General features: G+C 49.4%; 7 protein-coding genes across 19 annotated transcripts; 5 read left to right on the forward strand and 2 right to left on the reverse strand.

The window, feature by feature from the left end:
- Window positions 1–93: 93 nt before the first annotated feature.
- Window positions 94–4,300, forward strand: FOIG_06859 (condensin complex subunit 1). Of its 9 annotated transcripts, XM_031206088.1 has the most exons (5): window positions 94–548; window positions 624–1,135; window positions 1,185–1,450; window positions 1,497–3,887; window positions 3,938–4,300. In XM_031206088.1, the coding sequence occupies exons 1-5, from the start codon at window positions 316–318 to the stop codon at window positions 4,106–4,108; spliced, it is 3,573 nt and encodes a 1,190-aa protein (XP_031064812.1). In that variant the 5' UTR covers window positions 94–315; the 3' UTR covers window positions 4,109–4,300. The 9 variants fall into 9 exon arrangements, with proteins under 9 accessions (XP_031064812.1, XP_031064811.1, XP_031064817.1 ...); XM_031206087.1 differs by having other exon boundaries at window positions 96–548; window positions 1,497–4,268; XM_031206086.1 differs by having other exon boundaries at window positions 99–1,135.
- Window positions 4,301–4,838: 538 nt separating this feature from the next.
- FOIG_06860 (uncharacterized protein) lies at window positions 4,839–8,631 on the forward strand. Of its 5 annotated transcripts, none has more exons than XM_031206094.1 (3): window positions 4,839–4,971; window positions 5,028–5,710; window positions 5,819–8,631. In XM_031206094.1, exon 3 carries the CDS (start codon window positions 5,879–5,881, stop codon window positions 8,186–8,188), a length of 2,310 nt encoding a protein of 769 aa, XP_031064818.1. In that variant the 5' UTR covers window positions 4,839–4,971; window positions 5,028–5,710; window positions 5,819–5,878; the 3' UTR covers window positions 8,189–8,631. The 5 variants fall into 5 exon arrangements, with proteins under 5 accessions (XP_031064818.1, XP_031064819.1, XP_031064821.1 ...); XM_031206097.1 differs by having other exon boundaries at window positions 4,897–4,971; window positions 5,821–8,437; XM_031206095.1 differs by having other exon boundaries at window positions 4,839–5,710; window positions 5,819–8,437.
- Window positions 8,632–8,796: 165 nt separating this feature from the next.
- On the reverse strand, window positions 8,797–10,828 carry FOIG_06861 (NADH dehydrogenase). The gene is made up of 4 exons (XM_031206099.1): window positions 10,622–10,828; window positions 10,332–10,438; window positions 10,050–10,202; window positions 8,797–9,994 (listed from the first exon to the last, which is right to left on the reverse strand). Exons 1-4 carry the CDS (start codon window positions 10,670–10,672, stop codon window positions 9,946–9,948), a joined length of 360 nt encoding a protein of 119 aa, XP_031064823.1. The 5' UTR covers window positions 10,673–10,828; the 3' UTR covers window positions 8,797–9,945.
- Window positions 8,903–9,907, forward strand: FOIG_06862 (uncharacterized protein; the record flags this gene model as incomplete). The annotated part of the gene is made up of 2 exons (XM_031206100.1): window positions 8,903–8,978; window positions 9,028–9,907. 2 exons carry the CDS (start codon window positions 8,903–8,905, stop codon window positions 9,861–9,863), a joined length of 912 nt encoding a protein of 303 aa, XP_031064824.1. The 3' UTR covers window positions 9,864–9,907.
- A 554-nt stretch (window positions 10,829–11,382) lies between the features above and the next one.
- Window positions 11,383–11,736, forward strand: FOIG_06863 (uncharacterized protein; the record flags this gene model as incomplete). The annotated part of the gene is made up of 1 exon (XM_031206101.1): window positions 11,383–11,736. One exon carries the CDS (start codon window positions 11,383–11,385, stop codon window positions 11,734–11,736), a length of 354 nt encoding a protein of 117 aa, XP_031064825.1.
- A 9-nt stretch (window positions 11,737–11,745) lies between these two features.
- Window positions 11,746–12,183, forward strand: FOIG_06864 (uncharacterized protein; the record flags this gene model as incomplete). Its single annotated transcript, XM_031206102.1, has 1 exon — window positions 11,746–12,183. One exon carries the CDS (start codon window positions 11,746–11,748, stop codon window positions 12,181–12,183), a length of 438 nt encoding a protein of 145 aa, XP_031064826.1.
- Window positions 12,184–12,492: 309 nt separating this feature from the next.
- On the reverse strand, window positions 12,493–12,976 carry FOIG_06865 (uncharacterized protein; the record flags this gene model as incomplete). The annotated part of the gene is made up of 2 exons (XM_031206103.1): window positions 12,493–12,883; window positions 12,936–12,976. 2 exons carry the CDS (start codon window positions 12,974–12,976, stop codon window positions 12,493–12,495), a joined length of 432 nt encoding a protein of 143 aa, XP_031064827.1.
- Between the last annotated feature and the right edge of the window lie 92 nt (window positions 12,977–13,068).

Consider the following 13,068-nt stretch of genomic DNA (forward strand, 5'->3'; position numbering starts at 1 on the left):
GGACATGGAGGGGAAGGGTCCTGAGTGGTCGCGTGGAACAAAACAAAAACAATCGTTGCCCAGGGGTTGGCTCACGTCCCCTCAGCCAAATCTAAATCCCCTCCACCGACTCGTAGCTTGCATTGTCAACACAGCACCAAACGGTCAGGTTTAACGGGTCGGGTATTACCTGGTCGCAATACATTCGGCGCATAAGGCACGCTTAGTCGTTTATTATTCTGTGGTACCCTTTCATTAGGTTTTAACGTTCTTACCGCTTCATTTCTTTCTCTCCTGTCGCTCGCTACTTGCGACGACACTGTCGAATCGCCCGCCATGGATACCATTGACTTTGACCTCAACGATGCCTTGAAGCACTACATGTCGGATCCAGCCAGCATTTCAACGCCTGAAGCTGACGGGGCTCTTTTCGACTGCGAAAATGATCCCGAAGCCCTTACACTCCCTGTCGTTAACTCTGTCCTGAACCCTATCGTCGACGCAGTCGCCGATAATCCAGATGCCATCATGCGCGCCTCCCACATGGACTCGTTGCAGTTTCTCCTCAAGTTAGCCCCCATATCCCTCCATCATTCACCTGATACTCCGACTGTGGGACAACATTCTGAGCTAGAAAATCCCAGATACACAGCACATCTTCCCACCCACGCCCTAAGCAAGATCTTCGACCTTGTTATGAGCGGCTTGAGTGCAGAGGCCGACTCTGTCCACTCCGATATCGACTCCCCCGACGAGCAGGACTCGGTACCCCACCACAAGAAACTACTCGAGATATACGGTTTCCTTCTGCAATGGACGATCGCTGCTGTTGAGACCAAGGCCGCTGAGAAGTCGTCAACGGCACCTGCTGCTAGAGGACGCGGAAAGGGAAAGAAGGGGGCTGCAAAGGATAAGGATGCGGCTTGGGATTCGGCTACACAGCTTCAAGGGGCTTTGGAAGTTATGTGCAAGGTTCTTAAGCTCAAGCTCTCCAAGATCTTTCTCACAACAAGCGAAAGAGATACATTTATTGGTCTCCTTACCCGACCAGTTTACATGGTTTTGGAGAGCGAGCAACGAGTCAAGACAACGACCATCCGAATGCACTGCTTCAAGGTCCTTTGCATTGCTGTGAAGCATCACGGGCATGGATATGGTAAGCATTTCGAAGTGCCCAGATCAAGTGAAGTGCTGACAATTGAAAGCGGCGCAAATCAACATCATCCAGAACTTGACATACTTCGAGCACTTGTCGGAACCCATGGCCGAGTTCTTACACATCCTAGCAGAAACTTACGACTATCCTCAGCTCGCTGACGAGGTATTACGCGAAATCAGTAACAAAGAATTCAACTCCAACGATACTAGAGGACCTAAGTCTGTTTCTTCCTTTATTGCCAAGCTTTCTGAGTTGGCGCCACGATTGGTGATCAAGCAGATGACAATGCTTGCGAAGCAATTGGACAGCGAGGTAGGTTTCCAGGTATATGTCATAGGCCGTTAGCTAACCAGAGCAGTCATATACTCTTCGATGTGCTCTTATCGAGGTCTGTGGAAACATGGTTGGCTACCTCAGCAAGCAAGATGAGCGCAGCGAGAACCACAAGTCCCAGCTGAACGCCTTTTTCGACGTGTTGGAAGAGCGATTCCTCGACATCAACCCCTACTGCCGGTGCAGAACTCTGCAAGTGTACATGCGGCTTTGCGATCTTGCGCAGAAGTTCCCCAAGCGACGACAGAAAGCCGCGGAACTTGCATGTAGAAGTTTGGAAGACAAGAGCAGCAATGTCCGACGTAACGCCATCAAGCTTCTAGGCACGCTTATCAAGACACATCCTTTCACGGTCATGCACGGTGCGCAGCTGTCGAGAAAGGAGTGGCAGGCTCGTTTAGACATGGTCCAGGAGGAGTTGGATTCTCTCAAGCCTCCCCCTGGTGTCCCTGGCTTTGGAGGCGACCAGGCGAACACGACTGTTGACAATGAGCTTCTCGATGAGGCGACACAACTTGGCTCTCCTCAGAAGCCTACCCAGATGACTGAGGAGGAGAAGGCGGCTGCCATCAAGAAGGCACAGGAAGAAGCTGCTACAAGCGAAGCTATCGAGAAGCTGACACTAACCCGGAGATACTACAACGAGGCTCTCAAGTTTATCGACGTTATCCACGACGCCACCACCACGATCTGCCAGCTCCTCGGGTCAAGGAACAAGAGCGAGGTTATTGAGGCCATGGACTTCTTTGAGGTCGGTGACGCCTACAACATTGAGCAGAACAAGGTCGGTATTCGGCGTATGCTTCGACTCATCTGGACCAAGGGCAATAGCGATGAAGGAAAGGGTGTCCAGACACACTTGATCGAGTGCTACAGGCGACTCTTCTTCGAGGCACCTGACTCGTTCAGTCCCAATGATTCTGCTATTTACATTGCGCGAAACATGATCAGTTTGACCTTTGGCGCGACACCCGCTGAGCTCACGTCGCTTGAGCAGCTCTTGGCGACAATGATGAAGGGTGGCATGATCCCCGAGGTTGTTATAAGCAAGCTTTGGCAAGTGTATGGTGTTCAGAAACGGGAGATCTCCCGAACTCAGCGCCGAGGTGCTATCATTGTTTTGGGGATGCTGGCAACTGCAAACCCCGAGATTGTGGTTGGTGAGATGGAGACCATGCTTCGAACTGGTCTTGGTCTGCATGGACGCAATGATCTTCAGTTGGCCAAGTTTACATGCATTGCTTTGAGGCGAATCAACCCGTCTGGACGCCAGTCTAAGGACTCTCCTGTCAAGTTCTCACGATTGCCCAACGACCACGCTGTGTCAGTCAGATTGGCTGCCATCACCGAGGTTCCCTCAGACAGCAAAGAGTGGTATGGAGTAGCAGAGCAGGCCATCAACGCCATCTATGCTATTTCTAAGCATCCCGACACCCTCTGCTCAGACCTAATCCGACGAAAAGCTCGACAGGTGTTTGGACAGTCCCGTACCCCGCCATCTTCGCAACCCAGCTCGCGCCCTACATCGCGAGATGAGACAAAGGTTGCGCCAACAGCCGACCAGACTGTGACCCAGGGTGAGAAGAAGAAACGCGACAATGCTATCGCTCTGTCTCAGCTTCTATTTATCGTCGGTCACGTTGCCATCAAGCAGATTGTTCATCTTGAGCTGTGTGAACTCGACTTCAAGCGCAGAAAGCAGGAGAAGGAGAAGGCAGCGCCCGCTAAGAACGATAAGGATAAGGAAGATGCGGATGAGCTTGATCTGATCGGAGGTACAACAGAGGATGATTTTACAGAAGCCATGGCACACATTCGTGAGCGAGAGCTTTTGTACGGACCCAACTCTCTACTAGCTGTCTTTGGCCCGCTGGTATCAGAAATCTGCGCCAACAACACAACGTACGCGGATAAGGGACTCCAAGCCGCTGCGACGCTCTGTCTCGCTAAACTTATGTGCGTGTCTGCCGAGTACTGCGAAGCAAACTTGCCACTACTTATCACTATCATGGAGCGTTCACCCAACGCAACTGTCCGAAGCAATGCTGTTATCGCGCTGGGTGACATGGCTGTCTGCTTCAACCATCTCATTGATGAGAACACCGACTTCCTTTATCGTCGACTGGCTGATGACGATGCGTCCGTCAAGCGAACATGTCTCATGACTCTGACCTTCCTTATTCTGGCCGGACAGGTCAAGGTCAAGGGTCAGCTAGGCGAGATGGCCAAATGTTTGGAGGATGAAGATCGCAGGATCGCTGATCTGGCGAGAATGTTCTTCACCGAGCTCAGCACCAAGGACAATGCTGTGTACAACCACTTTGTCGACATGTTCAGTCTGCTCAGCGCTGGCGGCAATATGGAAGAGGAGAGTTTCCGCAGGATTGTCAAGTTCCTTCTTGGCTTTGTTGAAAAGGTATGTGATGCACTTATGGTTGGACAAGTAATAACTAACGCATTAACCAGGACAAACACGCCAAACAGCTGGCCGAGAAGCTTGCTGCACGACTCAACCGTTGTGAGACTGAGCGACAATGGAACGATGTTGCATATGCGTTGGGCATTTTGCAGCATAAGAATGAAGAGATTACAAAGTTGGTGTCTGAAGGCTACAGAGTTGTTCAATCCTCTGCTTAAGGGTGTTGGATACTTAGGTTGAGAGTGGCTGCAATGATGCTATGAGTGATACGAAATGGGATATAATGATGAACATATAGATGGCCAGGTTGGGTGGAGATCCGTTGATTTAAGTTTTCGCAATAGATACCACTGTTAATGAAGAATTTTGGTATTAAAGTTTATGTTACCTCCACTTTTACCGCATTTGGTGTTTGTTGAAAGAGTTGCTGAAGTGGTGTCCGTTTTGCGTGGGTTGTATGATGCTTGTTGCGTTTCACGATGATTGTCACAGGCTCGACAACGCTCAAAGGCAACACCCCTGGTAGTTTGCAATACTGCAGATATAAACACGCCGACAAAATTGACCTGGTATACGTACACAATGCGCATGTGACTCAATTGTTCCATTCTGAGCTCAACTGGTGATGAATTTTCGCATCCCGAATTGATCTAGGGTAGTCACTGACACGCCACCAACTGAGACCACTTCTGCGTCGCGAGACAAGCTAAGGTCAAGCCCCACACAAGCTGTCCAAGTGATAGCCTCGGCCATGGCATCCGTGATCAAGTAAGAAAGGATCAAAACAGTTGAGAGACTTGACAAAGAGATAATGTGATTGCTTTGACTCGAGTGGATGCAGCAGCTTAATTGAATTTTTTGTGCTTACCCCTTTTTCTTCGGGATTCGAGCTGTAAAGTATAACTTGAGCTTGCTGCGTTGATGATTGAATGATGTGACGGGGGGTCAGCACCCTCCAGCTCCAGGTACAAAAAGGGCGGGTCTTCCCACCTTTGTTTCTCTGAGCGGCAGTTGTACTGTATCGAGCCCATCATAGGACGAAACTTGGTGATCTATTCCTTACCTGATTGGTTCATTTGTGGTAAGCTCTCTCTATGACCCTGCTGATGGATGTTGCTAACATATAACTTATATCAGTAACTCTACAACAACAGTCTTGACATCCAATTCTGACATCTTATCGCTCCCCGCCTCTCGTGTTACTCCACATTTCTATTCCGACATTAGACTTCACTTGCTCTTTGTTTCTGTTTCTTATTCTTGTCGATAAGATAAGGATAGTGAAACAAAAACGCTTCTGCTGTCTTGTCCAACATCACGTCGCATTTGCTACCCCAGAGCTTGGACCAACTCCTACGATCGCGATCGCGGAGAATCAACTGCGCCACCAATTTACATTACGGTACGCGCCGCGATAACGTTCCAGCGCCTCCGAGTTTCTCAGTGCCCGGGTTGCTCATCTACCCAGCCACGTGATCGCGCTCATTGAAAGCAGTACAAGGAAGAAGCTGGTCCGCGCTACAAGCTGTGCCAACCTAGTGCGTCACCTTGTACGAGCTTTCTTTCGTAGCATCAAGGACAAAAAAACACCAGCGAAACGATTACAGTTATCAACACGACTTAATTCTTCCAGTACGATTATTTACGCTGTTTAAGCCTACGAAGAATTGCGCATTGGGAGGAGCCAACGCGATTCGGACTGCGATTTGCACGTGCCACTGCGGCGCGCTGATTCACTTTCGCGACGATCTGCTGGTGAGGCCATGGGCTTGACTGGTGCGCCTGCGCCGCGAAGGATTAAAGAAAGGGGAGCTCGCTAGGTATGTTTCTTTGTCATTAGGAATCACTAGCCACTTGATCCACACTCAGCCTTTCACCAAGCTTTGTATGGCAAGTTCCGACGAATGCGAGCTAATCTTCGTCACTAGAGGCTACCGATATCATCACGAGAACCCTTACAAACATTTTACCTACCAACGATACACATAATGCACGACAAGATCGTCCCACTAGGCTCGCGCCTACATTACCCCATCATCGTTACAAAACTACTCAAGAAACCTGGTGATACGATCAAGAAACAAGAAAGCATTTTTGAGTACAAGTTCCACTGGAAGCGCAAGGTCAACGAGGAGACTTGGAACGATGAAACCACATATACCGAGTTCGATAGCCCCGCTGAAGGCAAACTCAAGCAATGGCGCATCCGCGAAGGCCAGGAGATCGCGGCTGACTCGCCCTGTCTGATGGTTGAAGAAGCGTGCGGTCATGAAGTTCAGGTGCAAGGCCTTTGCAGTTTGTGCGGCGCTGACATGACTGAGATCAACTGGGCGAGTGATAACCTCGACACAGATCGCGCCATGATCAACATGAGCCATGACCAGACTGTTTTGAGAGTCAGCGAAAGCGTCGCTACAAAGGCCGAGCACGAGAACCAGAAGCGCCTACTCAGACAACGGAAGCTGAGTCTCGTTGTCGATCTTGATCAAACTATTATTCATGCTTGTATAGAACCCACGATCGGAGAGTGGAAGAACGACCCGACGAATCCTAATTACGAAGCTGTGAAGGATGTTAGGGACTTCCAGCTCAATGACGACGGTCCTCGCGGATTGACCAGCGGCTGTACATACTATATCAAGCTTCGACCTGGATTGATGGAATTCTTGGACGAGGTCTCCAAGATGTACGAGTTGCATGTTTACACCATGGGCACACGCGCCTACGCCCTTAACATCGCCAAGATCGTCGATCCCGACCAGAAGCTCTTTGGAAACCGGGTCATCAGTCGTGATGAGAATGGTAGCATCACTGCCAAGAGCTTACAACGTCTGTTCCCCGTCAGCACAGACATGGTAGTTATTATTGACGACCGAGCCGACGTGTGGCCTATGAACCGACCGAACCTTATCAAGGTGGTGCCCTACGATTTCTTCAAGGGTATTGGCGATATCAACTCGAGTTTCCTCCCTAAGCGAACAGACATTCTACCTATACTCAAGTCGAAGCTGGTGGAAAAGGGCGTGAAAATAGCACCAAAAGCTTCACCAATGGATGAGATTGCTAGAATGAGCGGCGGAGACGATGCAGCCAGTCTAAAGGTTCAGGAAGAAGAACAGGAAAAGACACTCGAGAAGCAAATCAAGGACCGGCCTTTGCTTCATATGCAGGAAGAGCTCGACAAGGAAGACGATCAGCAAGAGACGAATGTTGGCGAGAATGCTAGCGAATCACCACATGTCCACCACCGAAACGTTCTTGTTGACGACGATGAGGAGCTTATCGCGCTCCAAGACCATCTTACAGACTTGCACACAGCCTTTTATGAGACATACGACCGGCGACGCGCGGAAAGAAGAGAGAAAGAGGGAACACACCCACCTGCGCATAGCAAGTCTAAGCGAAGGGCATCTGTTGACGATGGCGTCGACTTGTCCATGGTACCGGATGTCGGCGATATTCTTGACGAACTCAAGTCCAATGTCTTGTCTGGTCTTGTGATTGTGCTATCAGGTCTTGTGCCCCTGGGCGTGAGAGTAGAAGAGTCAGAGATCGGTATGCAAGCTCAGAGTTATGGCGCTCAGGTCCTGGATACAGTATCGAAACGAGTCACACATCTTGTCGTTGCCTCATCACGCCCTCGTACCAAGAAGGTGCAGCAGGCAGCAAAAATCCCCAGCATTAAAATTGTCAACCAAAACTGGCTCACCGACTGCCTAAGTCAATGGAGACGACTCGACGAGCGACCTTATTTTTTAGAGATTCTCGACGCTGATAGGGAGAAGGGAGGGGATGATACAACCGAAGTTACATCGGAAGCCGACGAAGCTGAAGATGCGCAGACGGGGCAAGAGCTTAGGGACTTTGATTGGGGAGAAGCTGAAGATGAACTGGCCGAGTTCCTGGATGATGATGTTGGCGACGATGGCGACGTGAGCATTGCCCCCACAGTCACAGAATCAGACGTCGAATCCGTGGACGGTCAGACCTCGAAGGGCATTAAACGTAAGGCTGATGCCGATGAGTCAGACGACGACGGCTCAAATCTAGGCGAAAGTGTCCTGGCCAAGAAGCAACGTCTGGCTCGGAATAGGGGCGCTTCCGGTCTCCGATCAATACAAACACCCAACGGCGACGACCAAGATACAGAAGACGGAAGTCTACCTACACCAGTACCAACAGGCGACGAAGCCGTGGAGGATAGGGACAAAGAGCCTCTGGTGAATGTTGACGATGGCGCGGATTTTGATGAGGACGAGCTGGAGAGAGAGTTGCTAGCAGAGTTGATGGCGGACTGATATGAGATGCATTACTGGCGAACTGAAGACTTGAAACCTCGGGGATGGAGTCAGGCGCGATATGGAATAGGATGTTTTTTACCCTACATTTACATCAGTAAAATGGAGATAGAAGCGTGTGCATGACGGAGGGGAGTTGGTTGGTTTGAGATTTGTACTGGTAATTATGCTGTGTAATACCCCGAGGCAAGGGCAATCAAGTCTTACAAGCACGTTATTGTGTCTAATCCAATTTGATGAGTGGCCTTGTGAAACGTGAGAGCCATTGTGTGTCATTCGCTTTATCCCTTTGATCGGATGAGGCTTGGAAATCGATTACGCTCCGCCGGAGATTTTGTCGCCGATTTTTTACCTAGAGACGGGGATGGTTAACTATCCCGTACTAACAATATCTGGTGTGATCTGAGCCTGAACGGGTTAGTGAGAGCTACTGTAGAAACCCGTCTCACATCGGGGATCTATCATGCCGCTTCACTTAGAAAGACACTTGCCGGACAACAAAGTCATGACGTTTAGTGTGTCGCTTTGTAATTAGGATTACACACGGAGGAATGATGATGGGAAAAGGAAATGTGTATAAGAAGGACGAGTCGTTCCTTGATTGAGGATGGCAGCAACTTTTGTTACCTTCGTACAAGCACTTGAATCAACACAACTCCTTTGTCTACAACGCTGTTCTTTGTCTTGATCCTGAAATCACGATCCATCGTAATCATGGCACCCTTCAAAGGCTTCAATCCGGAAACCGACATTCCCTCTCTTACCGGAAAAGTCATCCTCATCACTGGCGGTCCGTCTCCCTTATCCTTCTTCTCAACCCCCTACTAACAAAACACCAGGAACTTCCGGTCTAGGCCGCTCTGCCATCATCACTCTTGCCTCTCACATTCCATCTCACATCTACTTCACCGGCCGCTCCTCGACCTCCGCATCATCTCTCATATCTACCATCTCTCCCGTTCCTGCAACATTCCTCGAATGTGATCTCACATCCATCGCAAGCATGCGCTCCGTAGCGAAGCAGTTCACGCATGATCGGTTGGATGTCTTCATCGCAAATGCGGGAGTCATGGCTGTTGATGGGCTTACTCAAGATGGACTTGAGTTGCAGTTTGGCGTTAACCATGTTGGCAATGCGACGCTTTTGATGGCTCTTTTACCAATCATGCAGAAGACCGCGGAAAAGGGGGGTGAGGTTCGGTTTGTAAGTGTTACTTCACTCGGATACGCAGGCCATCCAAAGAAGGGCATCGAGTTTGAGACGCTCCATTCACTCCAAGAACACTTACCCTTTGGGACATGGAGTCGTTACGGACAGAGCAAACTCGCCAACATCGTCTTGGCCAAGGAATTGGAACGACGATACCCTGCTATCAAGAGCGTTGTTGTCCATCCTGGTGTTATCGCTACGAATCTGGTCACAGGCTTGGGATTCTGGAAGAGAATGTTTGTGTATGTTACCAACCCATCTATGATGACGGTTGAACAGGGTGGATACAACACTGCTTGGGCTGCTGCAGGAGACGTCAAGAGGGATGAGACAGTGGCGTTTTATGAACCAGTTGGAAAGGCAAACAAGGGGGATGATATGTGTTTTAGTGAGGAATTGGGAAAGAAGCTGTGGGAGTGGACAGAAGAGAAGATCGAGAGTGTGAAGCAGTCACAGTCGGGGTAGCCAGTGTCTTCCTTGTAGCTTTTCAATTCCAGGTAAAACCACTTTGTTAAAACATATATACAAGCTTGCGTCTTTCCACAGTTTAGTTTGTAGTAGGAGGGGGTGTAACAGCGAAAGTCGGCCTCACGAATCTGCCCTGTGTTAGCGTATTCCCCATCAACGCTACCTCTTGATGAGAGAACTAACCGGTCGCTGTTGTAAACCTTGGCATTGTCACCAAGCAACTCCTTCTCGCGCTTCTGGTCGGCCAGGTATCGACGGACTTGATCGCGGTCCTCTTCGGCTTGGAGAAGGGGAATGAGGTTGATGCGAGCCCACATCTTTTCACGGCCGAGTTCGCTGGTAGCTGTTAGTATTGGACTCGATATTGTTGTTTTCTGTGTAAGCAATCGTGGTCGTGGGGTGTTTGTAGATTGTCGGCGTTTTTTGTTGTAGATGCATGTTCGGCTAGAGGGAGAAATAACGTACTTGGCCTCGCGCATGCCGCCGATCAGCTTATACCAGCCATAGCCCATAACAGCGCCCATTCCGAGGAGGAGGATACCAGGACGGAAACCCTTCGCGGGGAGGTTTCGCTGTAGAAAGTCAGATAAACGTTCATTTCAACTGCCTGCAACTGCTCCATGTCTTCCCAGCCCTCGCAATCGATCGTGACACCCCTCAACCCATTTATCAAACTCTTATAAAACCAATTGATCCCCCAGACATCCTCAAACAGCACATCGTCCCATTTGCACTCCCGTAAACCTCCAACGCACCTTGTACTGGACGGGCTCATACCCGCCCCGAGGGGGCATATCCTGAGGCATGCTGGGCAAATATGAATGTCGCTCGCTGGTCTCGAATGTCGCTACTGTCGTATCGTCCCTCGTGCGGGCGGGCTCGTCGATTGCTGTCGCGTTGGGCGGTCTTCGGTTTGTGAGGTGATTGATTGAATTGAGCTGCCAGTCAATTCCGGTTGACAGACTTGACCGATTACGTAAGGTGACTGGGGAGCTTTGGGTGCTGGGATGTGAAAGTGGGTTACATAAGCGGATTGGCCAGTAGATTTGTAGGGATTAGCAAGTGAAGGTATCGCCATTACCTTGAAACAATTGAGGTTGTTTGCTTTGGCTTTATGTCTTTGTACTTGGGTCATTCATAGCAACAATATATGTAAACATGTTTGCATCTCGAGGAATCATGTTTATTTATTTTCATCCTTTCACTGCCGCGTCTTGACCAGCTGGCTTACAGTGACGGCTTTATCCTTATGCGATGGAATCACTCTCCGTTATGGGCTCGTGTTTGATGAAAACATTCGCTTCGATTAATTTGCGTTTGAGGATGCTCTTTTAACTCTTTACTGTTTGTTGTACGATGATTAATGTGCGATTTGTTGATCATCAATGCTGCTTCATAGCGTTTGCCAACGAAGGCGTTTGCTTCACAGAGTAGACTTGCAGAGATTGCGACTATAAAGATCTCCTTCATTCTGGCATGTCAAGAACTTGGTAAATTCCTAAACAGAGACCTCATGATGGAGGATGACATCCCTGAAGGCTACAGGCCAGACCCTCCAGGCAACATCGAAGCGATGTGGCACAAAAGCCATACCCCGATTTTAGATCTTTTCCCCTATCCAAATAACAAAAGCCCTATCATTCCATCAACATCAGATCTAGACGAAGACTGGCTTCTCGCGGCCTCCAGCAGAGTACGCATCTTCATGAGCCTCAGCAGCAGCCCCAACATCCGGGAATACAAGGACGAACACATCCAATTCTTCTTCTGGACTGCTCTTGACCGCTCAAACCGTCGCTACAAAGATATCCACGCTCCCAACGCACGACTCTGGGAATTCCACGACATGCACGGTATGCTGGCCTGGTAGCGCGAGATCATGCACTCCCCGCATCTTAAGGAGACACAGCAAGCCCACGAAGATGGTCTTTGGCGCGATGTGCTTCTCAGTTCGCCCTGGTTTGACTGTCCTATCTTTGATGAATTGCTGTACAAGCCACAGATAAGGAATGGCCCAGGCGGGGAGAAGCACGGAAAGGTTCGTATGGTGAAGCGAAATCCGCATTTTGTGGAGTTGGAGGACGAGTTCTTGGAGAGATGGTGGTTCAAAGCGGCAAAGTTGAAGTTGAGGAGGTTTGACAATGGAGATGCAGTGCTGCCCATCACGGCACAGAGTTACATGGATATGTACGGGGAGAAGGCGATGGAATGGGATATTGAGGAGGAAGAGGATGAAAGTGATGAAGAGACTGAGATCGCCATCGGTGAGGATATGCAGAGAGAAGACGAAGACGCTGATGATGAAGAGTCTATCTGACGACGAATCATGAAGAGGGGTTTACGATTAAGAACTGGCTGCGGATGAACATGGATCGACGAGGCGCATCAATAGTTCACTGTGTTTCATGTCTATTCACACACCAAGAAGCTCAAGAGTAGAATTTGCATAGCCTACTTCAGCTCTTGAAATATATTTGGCGTTTCTGAACTCCTCGCATCCGTGATCTTGTAATGCCCCTACTGTTGGAACAACCTTCACTGCAGCCCCTTCTTGGGGCGTTGAGGAAACTCAACACGCCTATCCTAAATAACAATAAGATTTAGGCAAGCTTAGTGGCCCTTAGACTCAGAAGTTTCCTTGCTCCCTGAGACCCTTCTCCTCATGACCAACTCCTACAACCGGACTTCCGTCCTTAGCCTCTTCCCTCTGGATGTCCTCCTGCTCCCGTTGAATGTACTTCTCAGGTCTCTTGGTAGCGATCGCATCGTTATCTCTGATGACCATCACGGAGGGGTTTTCTCGGAAGTAGTCATCCATATCCTCAAGTTTTCTGTTCGCTGGGAATAGGTAAGCTTTGCTCATGTTACTTGAAGCGCTGAACTTGCATGTTTCAGGGTATAGAAAGTAAATAACTGGCAGGAACAAGGCATTCGTAACAGTCCATACAATCCAGAAGCGCCAGCCAAGATTCTGGATGCCGATAGGAGTAATTTCCACGACGATGAAGTTTGTGATCCTGCTGCCTGTTAGTCCTATACTCAAACACCAATACAAAGCCCGATAAGTACCAATTTGTCCCAGTAGCAAGCGCTGCTCCCTTCGTCCTCATGGGAAGAGAACTCACTGGATACAACCACGGCACACCTAACATCCCGAACCCAAAAGAAATGAAGTAAAAGAAGAAGAACGCCACAGAAGCCG

This window comes from Fusarium odoratissimum (genome assembly GCF_000260195.1).
Source record: "Fusarium odoratissimum NRRL 54006 unplaced genomic scaffold supercont1.9, whole genome shotgun sequence".
Taxonomy (NCBI): Eukaryota; Fungi; Ascomycota; class Sordariomycetes; order Hypocreales; family Nectriaceae; genus Fusarium; species Fusarium odoratissimum.